At 31.2% G+C, this 18,601-nt stretch overlaps 1 protein-coding gene across 5 annotated transcripts in view; it reads right to left on the reverse strand.

Annotated features, from left to right (window-relative positions):
* Nucleotides 1-15,898, reverse strand: part of Wdr59 (WD repeat domain 59) — a 112,955-nt gene extending 97,057 nt beyond the window's left edge. For 2 of the 5 annotated variants that reach the window (XM_085826153.1, XM_085826149.1), the window contains exons 1-9: nt 15,699-15,890; nt 15,565-15,614; nt 15,345-15,474; nt 10,132-10,217; nt 9,948-10,028; nt 7,806-7,843; nt 7,594-7,682; nt 7,183-7,299; nt 6,994-7,071 (exon numbers count right to left, since the gene is read on the reverse strand). In XM_085826153.1, the coding sequence (XP_085682279.1) occupies nt 6,994-7,071; nt 7,183-7,299; nt 7,594-7,682; nt 7,806-7,843; nt 9,948-10,028; nt 10,132-10,217; nt 15,345-15,474; nt 15,565-15,614; nt 15,699-15,761 (732 nt within the window). In that variant the 5' untranslated portion in view covers nt 15,762-15,890. Of the gene's footprint in view, nt 1-6,993; nt 7,072-7,182; nt 7,300-7,593; nt 7,683-7,805; nt 7,844-9,947; nt 10,029-10,131; nt 10,218-15,344; nt 15,475-15,564; nt 15,615-15,698 lie in introns of all 5 variants that reach the window. The other 3 variants (XR_015043764.1, XM_085826168.1, XM_085826162.1) reach the window with 3 other exon arrangements.
* Between the last annotated feature and the right edge of the window lie 2,703 nt (nt 15,899-18,601).

The raw sequence follows: 18,601 nt of genomic DNA on the forward strand, positions 1-18,601 counted from the left end.
ATTATAATACCTTAGCTTGGCTAAAAATAATGCGAGTCTAAATCCACGACTAATGAAATGGGTACTAGTAGTATTACATCCCTACAATTACATTATCATTCATCGAAGTGCTAAAAACCATAAAAATACAGACGTATTAAGTCATGCTCCCTGGTCTGATTATATAATTTGTTTCTCTATATAGATAAAAAAAAAAATATTTTGTTCTTTCCTCTCTTCCTGAGTGTTATATATGTAACTGTAACTGTATCTATTATCTTTAATCATAACTGTAATATAGAATAGTAGACGAGTAATGTAGAATAAACGATGTTTGTGTACATCTTGTAATCATCACTGAGCACGTACCCAACACATATAAAATACAACACATGGCCCGAGTTGTTGATTAAAGAAGAAAATCTTTTCGTGAAATCTCGCTGGTAAGTGCATTGTTTATTTTTATTGGAAGTGGCTAAAAATACGTATATATATAAACTCTTTAAAGTCCTAAATTAAATATGGATGGATTAAAGCCACCAAGTAATCTAAGTTTCGAAGGAAATTTAAGCGAAAATTGGAAGAAATGGAAACAAAAATTCCAAATTTATATGTTAGCTTCTGGTGGTATTACTAAATCACCTGAAATTAAAGTAGCTATTTTATTGCATATTATTGGTGAAGAAGCACTTGGAAAATTTAATACTTTTAATTTAAGTGAAGAAGATAAGAAGGATGTTGACAAAGTAATTGAAGCTTTCGAAAATTTTTGCATACCGAAAGCAAACGAAAGTGTTGATAGACATATATTTTTCTGTCGAACACAACATGTAGGTGAATCGTTTGATGTATTTTTAACCGATTTAAAGAAATTAAGTAGCAACTGTGGATTTTCAGAATTAAAAGATAGTTTAATAAGAGATAGAATAGTAAGTGGGATTCTAAATAAAAATCTCAAAGATAGATTATTAAGGGAAGATCAGTTAACATTGGAAAAATGTATTAAAATGTGTAAAGCTTCTGAATTAGCAGAACTTCAGCTCAAAACTTTAACTGAAGAAAATAAAATAGAAGCGATCAAACGTAATAAATTTCGACCTTCAGAGGAAAAAAGTCAGCCTTGTAAGAAAGACTATCATGTAAAACAAAAACAACAAAGTACTAAATCTTCTTCAAACTATCAAGGAAATAAGTACAATAATCCAAAACCATGTAGAAAATGTGGAACTTTTCATAAGTTATACAACTGTCCTGCTTATAATAAGATTTGCTTGTACTGTAAAAAGAAAAATCACTTTTCTAAAATGTGCACTTATAAAAATGTTAATGTTGTACAGAATAATTTAGAGCATGAGTTACATAATAATGGTAACGAATATATTTTAGGGTCAGTAGAAGATACAAATCCATTTTCTAAAAATAAAACAGAATGGTTTGAAAAACTAAAAGTAAACATATCTAAATATTTATTTGTTAAGTTGGATACTGGAGCTCAGTGTAATGTGCTACCATTGCCTAAATTTAAACAATTAAATTTAAGAGATAAATGTTTGATTAAATCAAAAGTCACTTTAAATAATTACAATGGTACTACAATTGATGTAGTTGGAAAATGTAAATTATTATGTGAAACATCGAAAGGGGACAAGGATGAAATAGAATTTCAAGTTGTAGCATGTGATAAAACTGTTCCAGCTATTTTAGGTTTACCTACATTGCAAAAATTAAACCTAATACAAAGGGTTTGTACAGTAAATCCTGATTCCAATGAAAAGTTACCAGAATCTTTAAAAGGATATCAAGATTTGTTTAAAGGAACTGGGAATTTAACTGGATATACATATCATATTAAATTAAAACGAAGAGCTGTTGGTAAAATAGAACCCTGTAGGAAAATTCCACTTAGCTTATTAAATCCATTAAAAAAGGAATTAGCAAGAATGGAAAAAGATAGTATTATAAAGAAAGTTAACCAACCAACAGAATTTGTGAATTCATTAGTGGTAGTAAGGAAAAAGGATGGAAATTTAAGAGTGTGTTTAGATCCTCAGCACCTTAACCAAAATATACTGAGAGAACATTATCACATACCAACCTTTGAAGAAATTTCATCTCAAATGACAAATGCAAAGGTCTTTAGTAATTTAAATGCAAACAAAGCATTTTGACAAATTAAACTGTCAGATTCAAGTTGTGAATTTACTACATTTAATACTCTGTTTGGTAGATATTGTTTTTTGAGGTTGCCATATGGGCTGAGTTCATCACCAGAAGTTTTCCACAGAAGTTTTTCTGAAATTTTTAGTGATTTAGAAGGAGTTCAAATATATATAGATAACTTATTAGTTTGGGGTAAAGATAAATTCAAATAATGATTCAAGATTAAAGAAGTTGTTGGACAGAGCCAGAGAAAAGAATGTTAAATTTAATTTAAATAAATGTAAATTTGGGCTGAATGAAGTGAAATATATGGGACATATATTTTCTAAAAATGGTTTAAAACCAGATGAAGATAAAATTAAGGCTATTCTAGATATAAAACCACCAAAAAATGTGAAAGAATTAGAAACTTTCCTAGGAATGATTACATATGTTTCTAGATTTATACCTAATGTATCAGAATTGACATCATGTTTAAGAGATTTGTTGAAAAAACAAGTTATCTGGAACTGGAATGCAACACATGAAAAAGCATTTAGAAGACTAAAAGATGTCTTAGTAAATAAACCAGTTTTACAGTATTATGATATAAAGATGCCAGTAGTTTTATCTGTAGATGCATCTCAAGAAGGACTAGGAGCAGTCTTACTGCAGAATAATTTACCAGTGGCATATGCATCTAAGGCATTAACAGATACACAGAAGAATTATGCTCAAATTGAAAAGGAAACTTTAGCTATTGTATTTGCCTGTGAGAAATTCCACCAGTATATATTTGGAAAAAATATTACTGTGGAAAGTGATCATAAACCAGTGGAATCAATTTTCAAAAAGGCATTAAATAAATGCCCTGTAAGACTACAAAGAATGCGTATAAGATTACAGCCATTATCAGTTTGAGATAAAATATAAACCAGGAAAAGAACTATATAATCTAGATGCATTATCAAGATCATTCACTAATGAAGGATCTGATTTCTTTGAAGGAGATATAGAAACTCATGTGGAACTGGTTGTAGAATGTATACCAATGCCTAATGGTAAAATGGAAGTTTTTCAACTGGAAACAGAAAAAGATGAAGAACTACAAGTTTTAAGAAAATTAATTAAAACTGGATGGCCAGATGAAAAATGTATGGTTCCAGAACTGGCAAAACCATATTTTAACTTCAGAGAAAAACTATCAGAAGCAAATGGATTAATATTTAAAAATTCCTGTGTTGTTGTACCAAGAAGTTTACGGAAAGATATGTTAAGCAGAATTCATTATGGTTATTTAGGAGTAGTAAAATGCAAGATCAAAGCAAGAGAAATATTATATTGGCCAGGAATGTCGAAAGAAATTGAAGATTTGGTACTGAATTGTCAAACATGTTTAAGTTTACAAAAAGCTAATACTAAAGAACCAATGATATCTAAAGAAATACCTAATGGTGCATGGGAAGTATTGGGAACAGATATCTTTTACTTTCAAGGAAGGGATTATCTAATAGTTATAGATTATTTTAGCAAATATGTTGAAATTGGACATTTGGAAGATTTGTCAAGTGTAGCAGTGATAAAGCAATTGAAATCACTTTTTGCAAGACATGGTATTCCGAAAATGGTATATTCGGATAATGGTCCACAATATAATTGTAGAAAATTTAAAGATTTTGTAAGAAGATGGAATTTTGAAACAGAACTTCAAGTCCAAATTATCCACAATCTAATGGAACTAGACCAGAACTTCAAGTCCAAATTATCCACAATCTAATGGAATAGTTGAAAGACATATTCAAACTGTCAAGCAAATGTTAGAAAAAGCTGTAGTTGACAACAAGGATCCATATTTAGTATTACTGGAATATCATAACTCTCCTATTTCAGATGAAGTTAAGTCGCCTTCAGAATTGATGTTTGGAAGTTAAGTAAATGGATTGATGCCTATAAAAGAGAATTTCGTCCAAGCTAAACGATATGAAGACCATAAACAACATTTACTGAAGAGACAAACCTTACAAAAAAGTTTATGATAGGAATGCAAGACCGTTAAAACCACTGAAAACAGGAGATCATGTTTACATAAAAGAGAAAGGGAAAAAACTAAATGAAAGAGGGAAAATTATAGAAGAAGCAGAAAGACCACGTTCATATAGGATTATAAGAACAGATGGAAGAATTGTAGAAAGGAACAGAAGAGACCTTCTTAAAGGAACTAATCAGGAAGAGTTTGCAATACAAAACAACTATGAGAATGAAGTTATAGATGAACTCGAGATAATGAAAATAGTAGGAGCACTACAAATTTAGATGTGCCTGTAAGTCCTTCAAAATCTAACAGAAGTGTTGTGTCACCAAATAGTGAAAGAGGTATAGTATCATCAAATTTTTCAAATGGACATAACTACGTCACTCGATCTGGTAGGACTGTTAAGAAACCTCATTATTTAAAAGAATATGATTAATTTTACTACTATTATTATTTTTGATAAAAAAGGGAGATGTTATATATGTAACTGTAACTGTATCTATTATCTTTAATCATAACTGTAATAATGTAGAATAAACAATGTTTGTGTACATCTTGTAATCATCACTGAGCACGTACCCAACACATATAAAATACAACACACTGAGTGTATGTTATTATGTTATTTGTTGTATTGCAATTACGTATTGTGTTGATATTGTGTTTTAACAAAAAAAATTGTAAACTTTAATTTATAAAAATATCAATTAAAGTTTATCTGGAGGGGGAGAGGTTGTAATATTTTATTATTTAACAAATAATTACATTTATTATCCTTTAATATGGGAGTGGCAACATCATATTTATATCATGGAAACAGTTGCTCAGCAATGTTAGAAATTGTTTAAAATTACATTTCTGAAAGTTTTACCAGCTGGTAGTTGTATGAAAAATTTATAGAGAAAGAAATTGTAATAGTAAGCTGGAGTGTGAAGCTGTAATGGATAGAATTGAATTCAAATTATCTACACTCATGTCCATAAATTAAGGATAATTCAGAGTCACGCGGAAATCGAACTCTAAAATAAATATATCACCTGTAAAATCACTACACACATCTTTAAGAATCATATGCAAATTTCAGGAAGTAACCAGATGACACCGATGGTACGTCACAATCACGAGAGTGTAAGAGAGTGATATATAAGGAATACAGGCAAAGAAGTAAAATTGTTCGCAGGCACTTTATAAGCATTTCAGTGCAATAACCAAAAAGTTATGACACAAAGGACGCATTTGGATGATTTTTAACGTGGTAGAATTATCGGCCATCTGGAATGTGGGCGTACCCAATTGGAAGTATCAGACGAACTTGGAATTGGCCAGAGTGTCATCTCCAGGCTTTGGCAACGATTCCAAGATGATGGTAATGTGAGTAGACATTACAGCACACGTCGCCCCTGTGCACAACACTGTGCAACTGTGTGAGTTACAACGCCGAATGAGGACTGGTTTTTGGCAGTTACTGCCAAAAGAAACAGGCGGAGCACAGCCTTAGACCTGTCTCGTCAGCCACTGGTACGACAATTTCAAGGCAGACCGTGTACAGACACTTAGGGCAGATTGGTCTATATGCTCGTAGACCTGTCAGATGCGTTCCACTTACTGCAACTCACTGTCGCCTGCAGTTAGCCTGGAGTAGAGAGCATGCATTGTGGACACCGCAACAGTGAGCTTGTGTGATGTTTTCCGACGAGTCCAGGTTTAGTGTGCAGTCTGATTCTCCCCGGACTTTCATATGGAGAGCTCCGGGTACCTGTTACCACCAAGAAAACATCATTGAACGACACCGTTACGGTGGTGCAGGAGTGCTCGTTTGGGATGGAATTATTCTGGGTTCCAGAACTGACCTGCATGTTCAAATTGGAACCATGAAAAGCCAAATCTATCGGAACGTCATTCTGGAACAACATATACGTTTGTTTTGGGGCGCCGTGGGTGCACAATTTGTGTTTATGGATGACAATGCCCGTTCTCACCATCCAAACATCGTAAGTGAATGCCTTCAATCGGAGGATATCACCCGTATGGACTGGCCAGCATTCTCACCGGACTTGAATCCAGTAGAGCACGTGTGGGACAAGGTTGGCCGACGAGTTGCAGCCCGTCAACCTCCTCCTACATGTCTACCGGAACTTCGGAGAGCAATGCTTTTTGAGTGGTGTAATATCCCCCAAGATCAGATCAATAATTTGATATTCAGCATGCCTAGGTGTTGTAAGGACTGTATTGCATCGTCTGGAAGACATACAATGTATTAACAATCATACCAATCATGTAATATTGGTTTTTTGTAATTTGCTCCAGGGAGACAAAATCACTAATTTTTTTTTAATAATATCAAACATATAGCATCTTTTTTTTTGCTCTTTACCTTTTGTTTAATAAACAAGTTTTTTAAATAAGTCAAATTTATTTTGCTTCTAACTCTTCCTTTGCCTGATTTTGCATTATACTTAATTTATGGACATGAGTGTATATTTGTGAATTGAGAATAAAATTTTATGTTTTACAAAAAAGTTCATCTGTTATTTTGATAAAAACTGCAAAATACATTACAATATAAATAAATTCACAATAATTTAAAAAAAATCATGTTCAGATAAGCTTTATCACAAACCCTTTTTAAAGAGTCATTTTTTAAAAATAAAATACTTTTCTAGGAGTGCATAAAAACTTGTGAAATGTAAGATTTCTTTGAACAATTACAGCAGTTATCAAAGGCAACGTATAACATTTCAAGATGCAAAAATATGTTTTATTCATACAGAATTGATTGCCACATGAATGTACTCTTTGTAAGGAAAACAAAGAGAAGTAGCATCAGAATTTGTTTAACTTACTGTATATTGAGCTCGCCAAACTGGGCAAGGAACTTGCAAACTATAATCCATTTTCTGTGGAATAGTAACATCCCAAAACTGCAAATTAAACAGATATATTCATTTAAATTTATCAAAAATAATTTAAATCAAGTTTTAGATGAAAATAAATTCTATAACTTTTGTAAAATGTGACAACTATGAACTAACTTTAACTGTACAATCTTGACTAGATGTTGCAAGCACATTTTCATCATGCGGGCACCAATCAATATTATGGATTTTTAGCAAATGAGCAGTTATATACTGTACAGGACTTGTTCCTTTCTGTGAAAAAGAAATTCCTTAAGCTATAAATGCAATTTTAGCCTAAAGAAATGTTAAAAAAGTAATTGTAAAGGAATTTTGACTTATTTTAAATATGTTGACTCAGTTTAAACGTGAAATTTCTTTGATGTATTTTAATACATATTCTCTATTTATGAAATTTCTTTGATGTATTTTAATACATCAAAGAAATTTTACGTTTAAACTGAGTCAATATATTTAAAATAAGTCAAAATTCCTTTACAATTTAATGTTGTATTTAAAATTTTATAATCCAGCATTATAGATTATTACCCTAGTATCCCACAGTCTGATATCTCCTTCATGTGACGTTGCAAGCATATGAGATTGCAATTTATTCCATTTCACTTGAGAAGCACCCGCTTTATTGAGAAGATATTAAAAATCATCATTAAAAAAGAAAATTGCGCACTTTAATAGATTTAAATAAACTGAATTTTAGCTGAATTAGCAATTTCAAATGAGGAAATACAAATGATACTCACCAACAGCTGAAAGAGAAATGGATGGTTTTCTTGAGTCTCTATAAAAATTATTCATAACTATAAGGCTATTTATTTTCTTAGCAAGTTAAAAAGATTATTTTACATATTACAAAGTTTTATCAAATTTTTCTAGCAAATAATTTTTTGTTCTCATATTAAGGGGGGGGGGAATTAGATAAATAAATGATACAATGATACTTGTCAGTTAACAATTAACTCCTGACACAATACAATGTGTTGGAGCCTTTTGAAATGAATTCTGATCTTTATGTGATTGGTTTATGATGGGATTGTCTGGGCAACTGTATTCAAAATATCATCAAATATATTGCTAATAAGTGATGACAAGCTATATCACAATGTTTTTTTATTCCTTCATTTTGCTGATCCCCACACATGCTTCGTTGTTTGGATGCAGACAACTGAGCACTTTCTGTGCATCAAAGTTGAGACTGAAAAAAAAAAAAACGGAAGCCATTGCTATCCTCAATTAGCCTCCTGCAAAAAGAAAGAGAACATCAATAAGGAAAGAAAAAGTAATAAAAATTGACATTTGAAGAAGAATCCAGAATAGCTTTCAGGGCTATCAAATGCTCACAAGAATCAGAGTCATGGCTGAAATTCTTAGTAATCTATCAGTGGGAACCAGACAAACAAGTGCTAAAGAAATTTTAAAAGGCTCAGCAAAATGGGACTATAGATGCTAGAGTATTATGGAAGAAACGACTGCACTACTAAAGATATATATGAACTGGATTTCACTTTTTAGGCTGTGACAAGGAGGGTCAAAAAATTGACACGAACTGCTCACAAGAAGCAGTAAATCATTTTGAGAAAAGGTCAGTGGAGTTCTCAGCTTATTAAAATTCCTTGAAATTGTAGATATGAATCAGATTGGAACTCAGCTGAAGTTTATTACTATAGTGTGTTAACCCAAATATTAATTTTTTAACCCAAGATCTCTAAAATACACAGCAAATACCCAAATACCTGAATGTTTGGGTGAAATTTCTAAACATTTCACACAATTTCCCAGTTCATTTCTTCTAGTAATTCGTCCCCTTAGGATTTACCCACCAGGTGTTTTTGCCCTGCTCTCTAAATTTTCTTTTTGCACAGTTTCAACACTTTTGTTCTTCCATTTTTTATAATAGCATTTCTGGAAATCCTCTGTTCCCCCCCCCGCATGCATGTTTGCCTTTTTACAGTCCTTCCACCACTTTATTAATTGTGCTTTATGCTCTTTACTATTTGTGTGCTAGTATGTCCTTTACATTATGAATCAGAACTAGCATTTTTTCAGCATTTAGTTTAGATATTCACACTATTTTTTGCCCATAACCTTAGATCAACATATGCTCAATTCACTCAATGCCGATACATTATTCTGGATGTGGTAACCTTCAATTTTTATAGACAATTCATCTAGAAAAGTCACCAAATTTAAGTCCATTAATTTTGAAATTAGTCTAAACAGAAGATTATTGCCATTTCTAAGAAATTATAACTTTTATTTTAATTTCATTATTTAATTTTAATTTTTTAGGCTCAACTGTGTATCACCAACTGAAGATTAATCTCGGAGAATATTTTCAACCTATAATGCATTTTGAAGTTTTGTACAGATATAAATTCATGAAAAGGCCAAGAATTAATTTGCATACCTAACAAACACACACACAAAAGGTATATATATTACTATGCACGAGTGATAGAAATTATTTAGAAATTAGTGTGATAGTCAACATTATGAATTCATTGCATGAACAGGAAAAATATGCAAATATTAATATTGCATATCACAACAAGTTTTATCAACAGCATCATATTTGTTCATTCTAAAAACAACATTAAAAACTTTTCAAAAACTTATTTTTAGATGATAAACCACACTCAATGCTAGTGTAAAATCATATATGGTAAATGGCAAGAAAATTATCAAGTTCCTACTCAAAGAAATAAAAATTTATTAAAAAAGAAAGTTGGAGCTGGAATTATATGACTACAACAGCACACTAAAAACTGAAATTTTGGAATAAAAAAAGCTATTGAAAAAATTAGCAGTTTTGTTACTAAATATCAAGCATGAAAATAACATTATCTTATGAGACAGTTTTTTTGTAAATTGCTCTAAATATTCACCTGATATCCCAGAGATAAATAAAAGTATCTATAGAGGCTGTGGCTAGAACATGGCTGTCGAAAATGGACCAGTTTAGATCACTGAAAAGTTAACATTAATAAATTTAATGCACATAGTATAACTCATACTAAAATTTTAAATAAATAGTCATTTTAAAGGTATTAATTTATAAAAAAACTCAACCTAATGGCACGAGTGTGAGATTTCAGAGAGGTAGTCTGAGTGAAGTCTGCTTTACCCCAAGAATACAGTTCAGCTCTCTGATTACACTACAAGAAATTCAGGAATCATATAATTAGTAGAGTAATTAAAATGTAATCTGCCAGTTTTCCAGGATTTATACACATTTTTGCACATGGAAGTTAAGTAATTTTAAGGACCATCAATGAAAAAAATTAAGGACCTATCAGGAAATGAGAACTGAATAAAATTAAAGCAATATTATGTGCCCAAACTACTTTTATCGTACTATTCTAAGAATAAAACAAATCCATAAGTAGGCCACACATTATTATTAAACAAAATCTAATATTTAACATAATTATAAAACAAATTCGACAATAAAATCAACTTTGTAAAACTTACCAAGTAATTAGCATTAAGTTACAAAATTTTCTGAAACATTTATAGTTTACATTTATAATAGACCCACATTTTAATGAGTATTTGTTGCACTTTTATTTATGCTTTACTAATACTTAGCTTTATGTTGAGTCTTCGTTTATGCCTCATTTTGTTCTGTACTTACTCAGTCCAGAGGTTTAGTAACTAGCAGGAATATTTTATATCAAGCAGCACAGGCTAAAATGAGAAATAAAATCATAATTGGTATGATTCGTAACAGGAGCCTGAGTACTTCACCACTGCTGCTTGCCTAGAGAGAGACAGAGACCTGGTGAACAGAAAAGATCTGAATGCTTCACAACATGGTCGATAAGCATTGAAAGATATTTGTTCCTCTGAACCAGTTAGTGTCACAGCTTTGCATAAAGTTACTGGAGTTGTAATCCACTTAATATACTGTAGGGTTTCAATTAGCCATTAAAACACCAGAGGTTAAGCTGCCATTATGCAGTTTAAAATAAACAATAATTACATAATATAATTTATGACACTGATTCTAAAATGATATTAAGATAATTATTCATTAAAAGTTACAAAACATTGAAACCAATGTTCTCACTAGTCTTCATTTCTTAAATGTACCTTTTTTATTATTTAAATTATTTTTCTTTTATGTAATCAATTCTTCCTGAATAAGTTTCCTCTTCATTTAGGAATTTTCAGATTTAATGAAAAATTTCTATTATTCTTAACCCCCCCCCCAAAAAAAATATCTATATGTATTTAGAATATATAGAAGAAACTTCTGGTTTTATTTCTTTAGTAATATGAGTATTGAGAACAAATATGAAATGATATATGGTCAGGGACAATGCTAGAGAAAATGTGGCAGAATTTTTGCAATTTAGTGAAGCACCGAGCAACACAATCTATGGATGGCAAAATTTTAGCACAGGCACTGGGCAGAAAAATTTAGGACCCACAGAGATTGTATCAGGTGAGCACTATCCCTATGTGTGGTGCACTGAGACACACAAAATTAATTTTTTAAACTGTCAGTTAAAATTAAAAAAAAATTCTTTCTACACATGCCAGTCCATGTGACAACATTAGAAAACTTTTTGAAATTTTCTGTGCTTGTGTCTAGTGAAATGAAGAGAAAGTAAAGGGATGATACACATGTTAAGAAGGACATGTTTAGGATCAAGAATAGAAAATTCAAATAATTATGTTACTATTGTTCTTTCAAAAATTCTCTAAAAAATAAATTCATCACAAACTTTCTGCAAAGTACTTCTATTACATGTCAATACCATGAAGAAATTTTTCATTTTGTCACATTATTCTGGAACCGTAGGTCTATAAATCTAGCCATCATATTCTTCTAAACCTTTAGAGATGCAAGGTTGAAAATAAGAAAGAAAAATTACCCCTGCCAATTCTAAGAACAAAGACAAATGGTTTTGAAAAAGTTCACAGAAGAAAATTTTGTGTGAAGTGAATTTTATAGAGAAAACTGATACATATTTGAATATTCTGAGTAAATTACATGAGAAAAAATTCTTACTGGAAGAAATATAAAATACACAAAATGATACTAAATTTTAACTAATTACAATAGCTTATTTGCTTTGGTTAGTCTATATTTTCTTGTGCACCTTGGATTATCACCAAACTGTTTTTCATTTATGGTAACTTGAGTAGTTGAATGTTATGGAAACCATATTATGACATGATTGGTTGCATGATTTCAGTGAATTTGACCGATGAGAAAATATTTGTAAGAGCTTATTTTTGCACTGGATGTCAGTTAGGAAGTACGTTACTTATTTTGTGATTTACACCATAAAATGGCTGCCGGTAATAAGAATAACCTGAAGTTCTATTTGATTTGGAACAAATGGAAAAGAAAGCATTGATTGACTGGTGCATAAATGAATGTTTAATTATAATTCAATGGAATATTACCTGAAAAAATGATCACATTCGATTGCTGGAAGTCGTACAATTGTTTTTTTGATAATGGCTTCGTTCGCCTCTCAGTAAATTCAGCGGTGTCATTTAAGGATTCAGAAACCAGAGTTCATATCAACTAAACTGGAGCTCATAACAACAAACAACAAGGTATGTGGGGTGTAATAATAAGGGATTTTCAAAAGAAATGCCACTGACAATCCGGCACTACGGAGCATATTTTTGATTCTTATGTTTGTGAATTTATGTGGCAATGGAAGTACAGTACAAAGTCCGTAATACGGACTCGTTGGGACTTCGGCAATTCCGGATTATAGATCATCAATTTAAACCTGGTAAGATGGCATGCAGAAATTATACAATTAAAAATATGAAACCGCAATTTATGAAATAAAGAGCAATTATGATCTAAAGGGTATCAAATTTTACAAAAAAAAAAAAAAAAAAAAAAAAAAAAACTTAATATTTATTTGTTTATTAAACATTTCTTTCAATGCGTGCATGCGTAAAGCCTACATTAAGCACATGCGCAAAGCATACATTGCACACATACGTAAAGCATACAAAAAAGAGGTTGCGGCTTTGAGGTCCGGATTATAGATCATTCCGGATAATGTACGTCCGGATTATGGACTTTGTACTGTATACAGATTCTACTTCAGATAATTTAAACAGTCTTTGAATGCTGATAAGGAATTCTGTGTGCTACACACAGAAGACACAAATTTCTAAATAATGTAAGTCGATATTTACTTTTTTATACTGCGCTCATTAGATATTGTGTATTTCAATTTTTATGTTATTTATTTGTTTTATTTTAATTTAAAATGTAGTTTATTGAGATTATAATTTTTTATATTATGTTTTATTGCATTATGTTTTGGATGCCATTTTACTTGGGAGGGCGTTGCATGTAAACAAGAATGGCATAAAAAAGTTACCAATTTTTGCCAAGGGGTACCCTGAAATATATTTTTCCAAACTGGAAAAATATAAAGGTACTTATGAATTATCCTGTTGACTGTGAATAATTGAATAACATTGCACCACGAAAGCTGGCACAGATCTTGCCACAGTGGCACTAGTAATTCCTGCCAAATTCTAAGGGACCCAATGCTTCTTTATTGTGCTTTGTAAAAAGGCCTTCATCAATTACTACTATTATGTTAGGCCCTCTGATTTTATTCCAGCAGATAATTGTTCCAAATCTATTAGTGTTTTGTTGGCCATATTCAGCTTTTAATGTCAGTTACCATGTTATATCTATTAATACACACTCCTTTTCAATTCATAACTTTAAAAATAATTCACTGCTTGCTGTTCTGCAAAGAGAAAATACCAAACTTTTAACATTTTTTTTTTTTTTTTTCAAAATGCAAGAAAATATACAATAATAACAAATAATTTATAACCTAGCTTGTAAAAATGAACGGTGGCTTATTGAGAATTAACAGAGGTTACATAAACAATAGTGCAGAAGTTTCAAGGGTGTTGTTACAAAACACTTGCCCATAAATGGAACCAAATCATGCTGTTTGGCAACAGTTTCACAATTGATGGGATAAAATGTAAGTACCAATACAAATTATCTTTCATTACTTAAAATGAATATTTTTCCCTTGAATTTCAACCAGAAAAAACTTTTTTTACTTGTACCAACTATTTGTGTTTTACTCATTTTCAACAATTCTTGTCATTTTGGGGTTGTGAAAAATTACTTGTTTATCTCCTTTATCTTCACATTAATCCAGGCTATCCTCAGATTCATTTATGATTCAGTATATAACTGAAGGCATATTTTGTTTTAGAAATATTATACAAAAAACAAAAGAATATTTAAAAGGAAAAGGAATGCTATTCAGAAGATATTGTGGTCTCTCAGAAAAAAATTAATACTGGATCAAGGAGAAAGAAAAGATATTTTAAGTTTCATTGTACATAAATTATTTTAAGGTGCTAAAATTAATGTATCAATAAAGAACTTACTGATTTTAAATAATTTAAATTTCGGAAATTAGTAGTATTTCACTTTTCTCTAAATGTTACAGCAATTAAAAGTTAAAGCAGATTATTCAGCTAGTTTACATTACTCTAGAAGAATGCTTGGGTAATCTTTGGAATATGGTAACAGGTAGTTTGGCGACATTTTGGTAAGGCGATAAAAGTTCCTAGCTAGGACTTTAGTAGTGTACATGGATAAAGTCAAGACTATGCGCAATGCCATTTTTGTGCAATTCTGGGATGTTTTTTTAAGTGAAAATAGGTTGACGTGTACATGGATGATACTGTGTATGTGCAATTCTTAAAAACGCGGCAAGCAGTTTGTGATTCTGCACTTTCTTCCAATTTCGCACCTAATCTTCGTCATGATTAAGCATTTTTGTTCCATAAAAGTTCTAATATAAGCGTAATTCGGCTAGCAGATTGTTGGAAAAAATGTTGAGTAAAAAAAAAAAAAAAAAAAAAACACGCCTTTACTTCGTGAAAACAAAAACTAGCAGGTTGCTGTAGCAGGGTTGGTTGCCAAATTTTCGCCAAGTTACCATATTCCAAAGATTAACCGAATCCTTTGCCTCAATGTTTATCTGCACATAAAAATACAAATTACAGAAAAATTTTACATTTAATATGTAAATCTGAGGTGAGTAAATTATTCAGTGGTACTGTACATGTAAATAAATTTCAATTTGACTTTATTTAAAAATAAATTATCGCTAATTTTATTGAAAACAGCTGATGTACATAATAACAACTGTAATTACTTACATATTAATTTCATGTATATATTTAAAGTGATGGAATTAATTTTTAGAATTATGATACAGCGAAAGGCAGGGAGAGAAACAATACGAGCTTACTGCTAAAGCAAAACATTCGTTTTGATGCGGACTCCATTCAGCTGTTGTCACATCCCATTTGCTATGTCTATTGGTTTTGTGTATAACAACATTCGGTTGATCTAGATGCACAATGCCCATATGTCGTCGCCTACGAACATAACAAAAACAATCATCAATGATTTTCCTAATCAGATATAATTACAGTTAAAAAGCAAATATGTATATGCAAATAGTTTACCCGGCTAAGACAACATATTGACCTAAACTGTCCACAGCCATTGTATTCGCCTAATAAAAAAGAAATTAATTTAACGTTTTCTGATAACTACATGATAAGCACACTTTAATTTATACCCCAGACAATACTTTCACCTGTAAATCTCTGTGATCTGCAACAACATTATCGGTTCCCCAAATTGTGGCCATGTTCTTCATAATTTCAGTTTCTGAAATATCAGAGGATGTTATTGTAACAGTATTTACAAATCATCACACTTTTATCGATCAAAACACAGAGAGATTAGATGTTTTGCACCTGTTAAATCTTTCTATCGCACCGAGTGTGGAAAAATTGTATCTTTCAAATAGGCCGATGCTATTCGCACCAACATTAACCCCGCATGCGCATTGAGTTGTCAGATCCGTCAATTTAACCACATCGAATGGAACGGATTCTACGTACTCGAACGTAGAATGTATGTATAGTGAATCTTTTTTTAAAAACCGTAATGGCTAATCGCACCGACGGTGCGAATAGCTAACAGGCTATTCACACCACCTACGTTTGCGCATGCGCACAAGCAGCCCAGGTACCAGCATTTTACGCCGATTTCCGTTTAAGGCAGGCGGTAGTGAGAGCGAAGGTTGTTAACCCTAACTCAGCAATTTTAAAGGGTTGTTAATAGTTCACCAGCAAGAGAATAATTTGCAAGTAATAATTATCAGTTACAAAGACAAGGTCAATCTATATACATGAATTGAATCAATGTTCAGGAAATGATTAGACAAAATAGGGATTTAATGATGGTTCTAATTGCAAGCGAGGACGAATAATTAGTTAAAAAATCTTTAGTGTATTGACAAAAAGGCTACAGAAATTACTTAAATTCGTTTATTTAACAGAGGAATTTTGATGCAAACTTAGACCCTATTCTTATAGCATAGGAATGTCACAATTTATTATTCAATAAGAAAACTTACCGAAAATGATAATATTCTTATATATTGATCACTTTTTCAGTATCCACACAGGTTTATAGTTTGAAATGCCATATTTCAAAATCAAAGTTACTTATGAAATAAAACCTTACAAAATCTGATAAATCATTTGTGTGTGCAAATTTTTAAATCTAAATCTCTTACATTAAATTATTTCTGTCTTTTAAATTACATCCCATTATTTATTTCAATTTAATTGATTAATGTGTTTGTACTAATATTTCAAAGTTCTTTGGAGCACTTTTTGTGTCCTGAAAATGCCAAGTATTTCCATAAAATAAATAAGCAGGCACACAGAATAATTCATTTAATAGTTCATATAATCGCTTTTAACATATTTCATGTCTAAATTTTCTACACAAAAATCCTCTGTCTAATTTTTAGTACCTTTTATCGGACGAAATTTTTCAAAGAGGAATGAATTAAAAGCTTGATTGCGCAAAACACATTTTTAAAGCTAAATGTATTCTAAGAAGTACAAAAAATGTCAACACGATTTTGCCCCCCCTTCAAATCATTCATTTAAACTATTCAAACCGTTCAGGAAAAGGATAACCATTGCGAACATAAAAATCTGCCCTTTTTTATATATACTTTAATAAAGGAAATGTGTTCCTTCTTTTTATAAGAAAGGAATCCATTTTCCTCTAAACTTTTGAAAGTCGCCAACGCTTAAAAAATGATAAATTACGCCAAGGTAGAAACCCGCCTTTGACAACTCGATGCGCATGCGTGGTTAATGTTGGTGCGAATAGCTTAAGCGGCTAGTCGCACCCGTGGTGCAAATAGCATCGGCCTTTAAAAACAGGCGGATTTCTACCTTGGCGTAGTTAATCATTTTTTAAGCGTTGGCGACTTTCAAAAGTTTAGAAAGGAAAATGGGTTCCTTTTCTTAAAAAAAGAAGGAACACATTTCCTTTTATTAAAGTATATATAAAAAAGAGCAGATTTTTATGTTCGCAACGTTTAGCCTTTTCCTGAACGGTTTGAAGAGTTTAAATATCTGCTTTGGGTAGGGACAAAATCTTGTTTACATTTTTTGCACTTCTTAGAATACATTTAGCTTTAAAGATGTGTTTCGCGCAATCAAGATTTTAATTCACTCCTCTTTGAAAAATTTCGTCCGATAAAAGATACTAAAAATTAGACAGAGGATTTCTGTGTAGAAAATTTAGACATGAAATAAGTCAAAAGCGGTTATATCAACTATTAAATGAATTATTCTGTGTGCCTGCTTATTTATTTTATGGAAATACTTGGCATTTTCAGGACACAAAAAGTGCTTCAAAGAACTTTGAAATATTAGTACAAACACATTAATCAATTAAATTGAAATAAATAATGGGATGTAATTTAAAAGACAGAAATAATTGAATGTAAGAGATTTAGATTTAAAAATTTGCACACACAAATGATTTATCAGATTTTGTAAGGTTTCATTTCATAAATAACTTTGATTTTGAAATATGGCATTTCAAACTATAAACCTGTGTGGATACTGAAAAAGTGATCAATATATAAGAATATTGTCATTTTCAGTAAGTTTTCTTATTGAATAATAAATTCTGACATTCCTATGCTATAAGAATAGTGTCTAAGTTTGCATAAAAATTCCTCTGTTAAATAAAAGAATTAAAGTAATTTTTGTAGCCTTTTTGTCAATACCTTAAAGATTTTTCAACTAATTACTCGTCCTCGCTTGCAATTAGAACCATCATTAAATCCCTATTTTATCTGATCATTTCCTGAACATTATCATGTATATAGACTGATCTCGTCTTTGTAACTGATAATTATCACTTTCAAATTATTCTCCTGATGGTGAACTATTAACATCATTCTCTCACTACCGCTTATCTTACGGAAATCGGCGTAAAATGCTGGTGCCTGGGCTGATTGTGCGTATGCGCGAACATAGGTGGTGTGAATAGCCTGTTAGCTATTCGCACCGTCGATGTGATTAGCCATTGCGCTTTCAAATAATTACAAACGTAAGTTATTATTTTGTTTATATTTTATTTTAATCTTTGAATAATGCGTGCTGAATTTCATTTTTG

The sequence above is a fragment of the Stegodyphus dumicola genome, chromosome 1 (assembly GCF_044657685.1).
Source record: "Stegodyphus dumicola isolate Sdum_Otavi_A_Nest chromosome 1, ASM4465768v1".
Lineage (NCBI taxonomy): Eukaryota > Metazoa > Arthropoda > Arachnida > Araneae > Eresidae > Stegodyphus > Stegodyphus dumicola.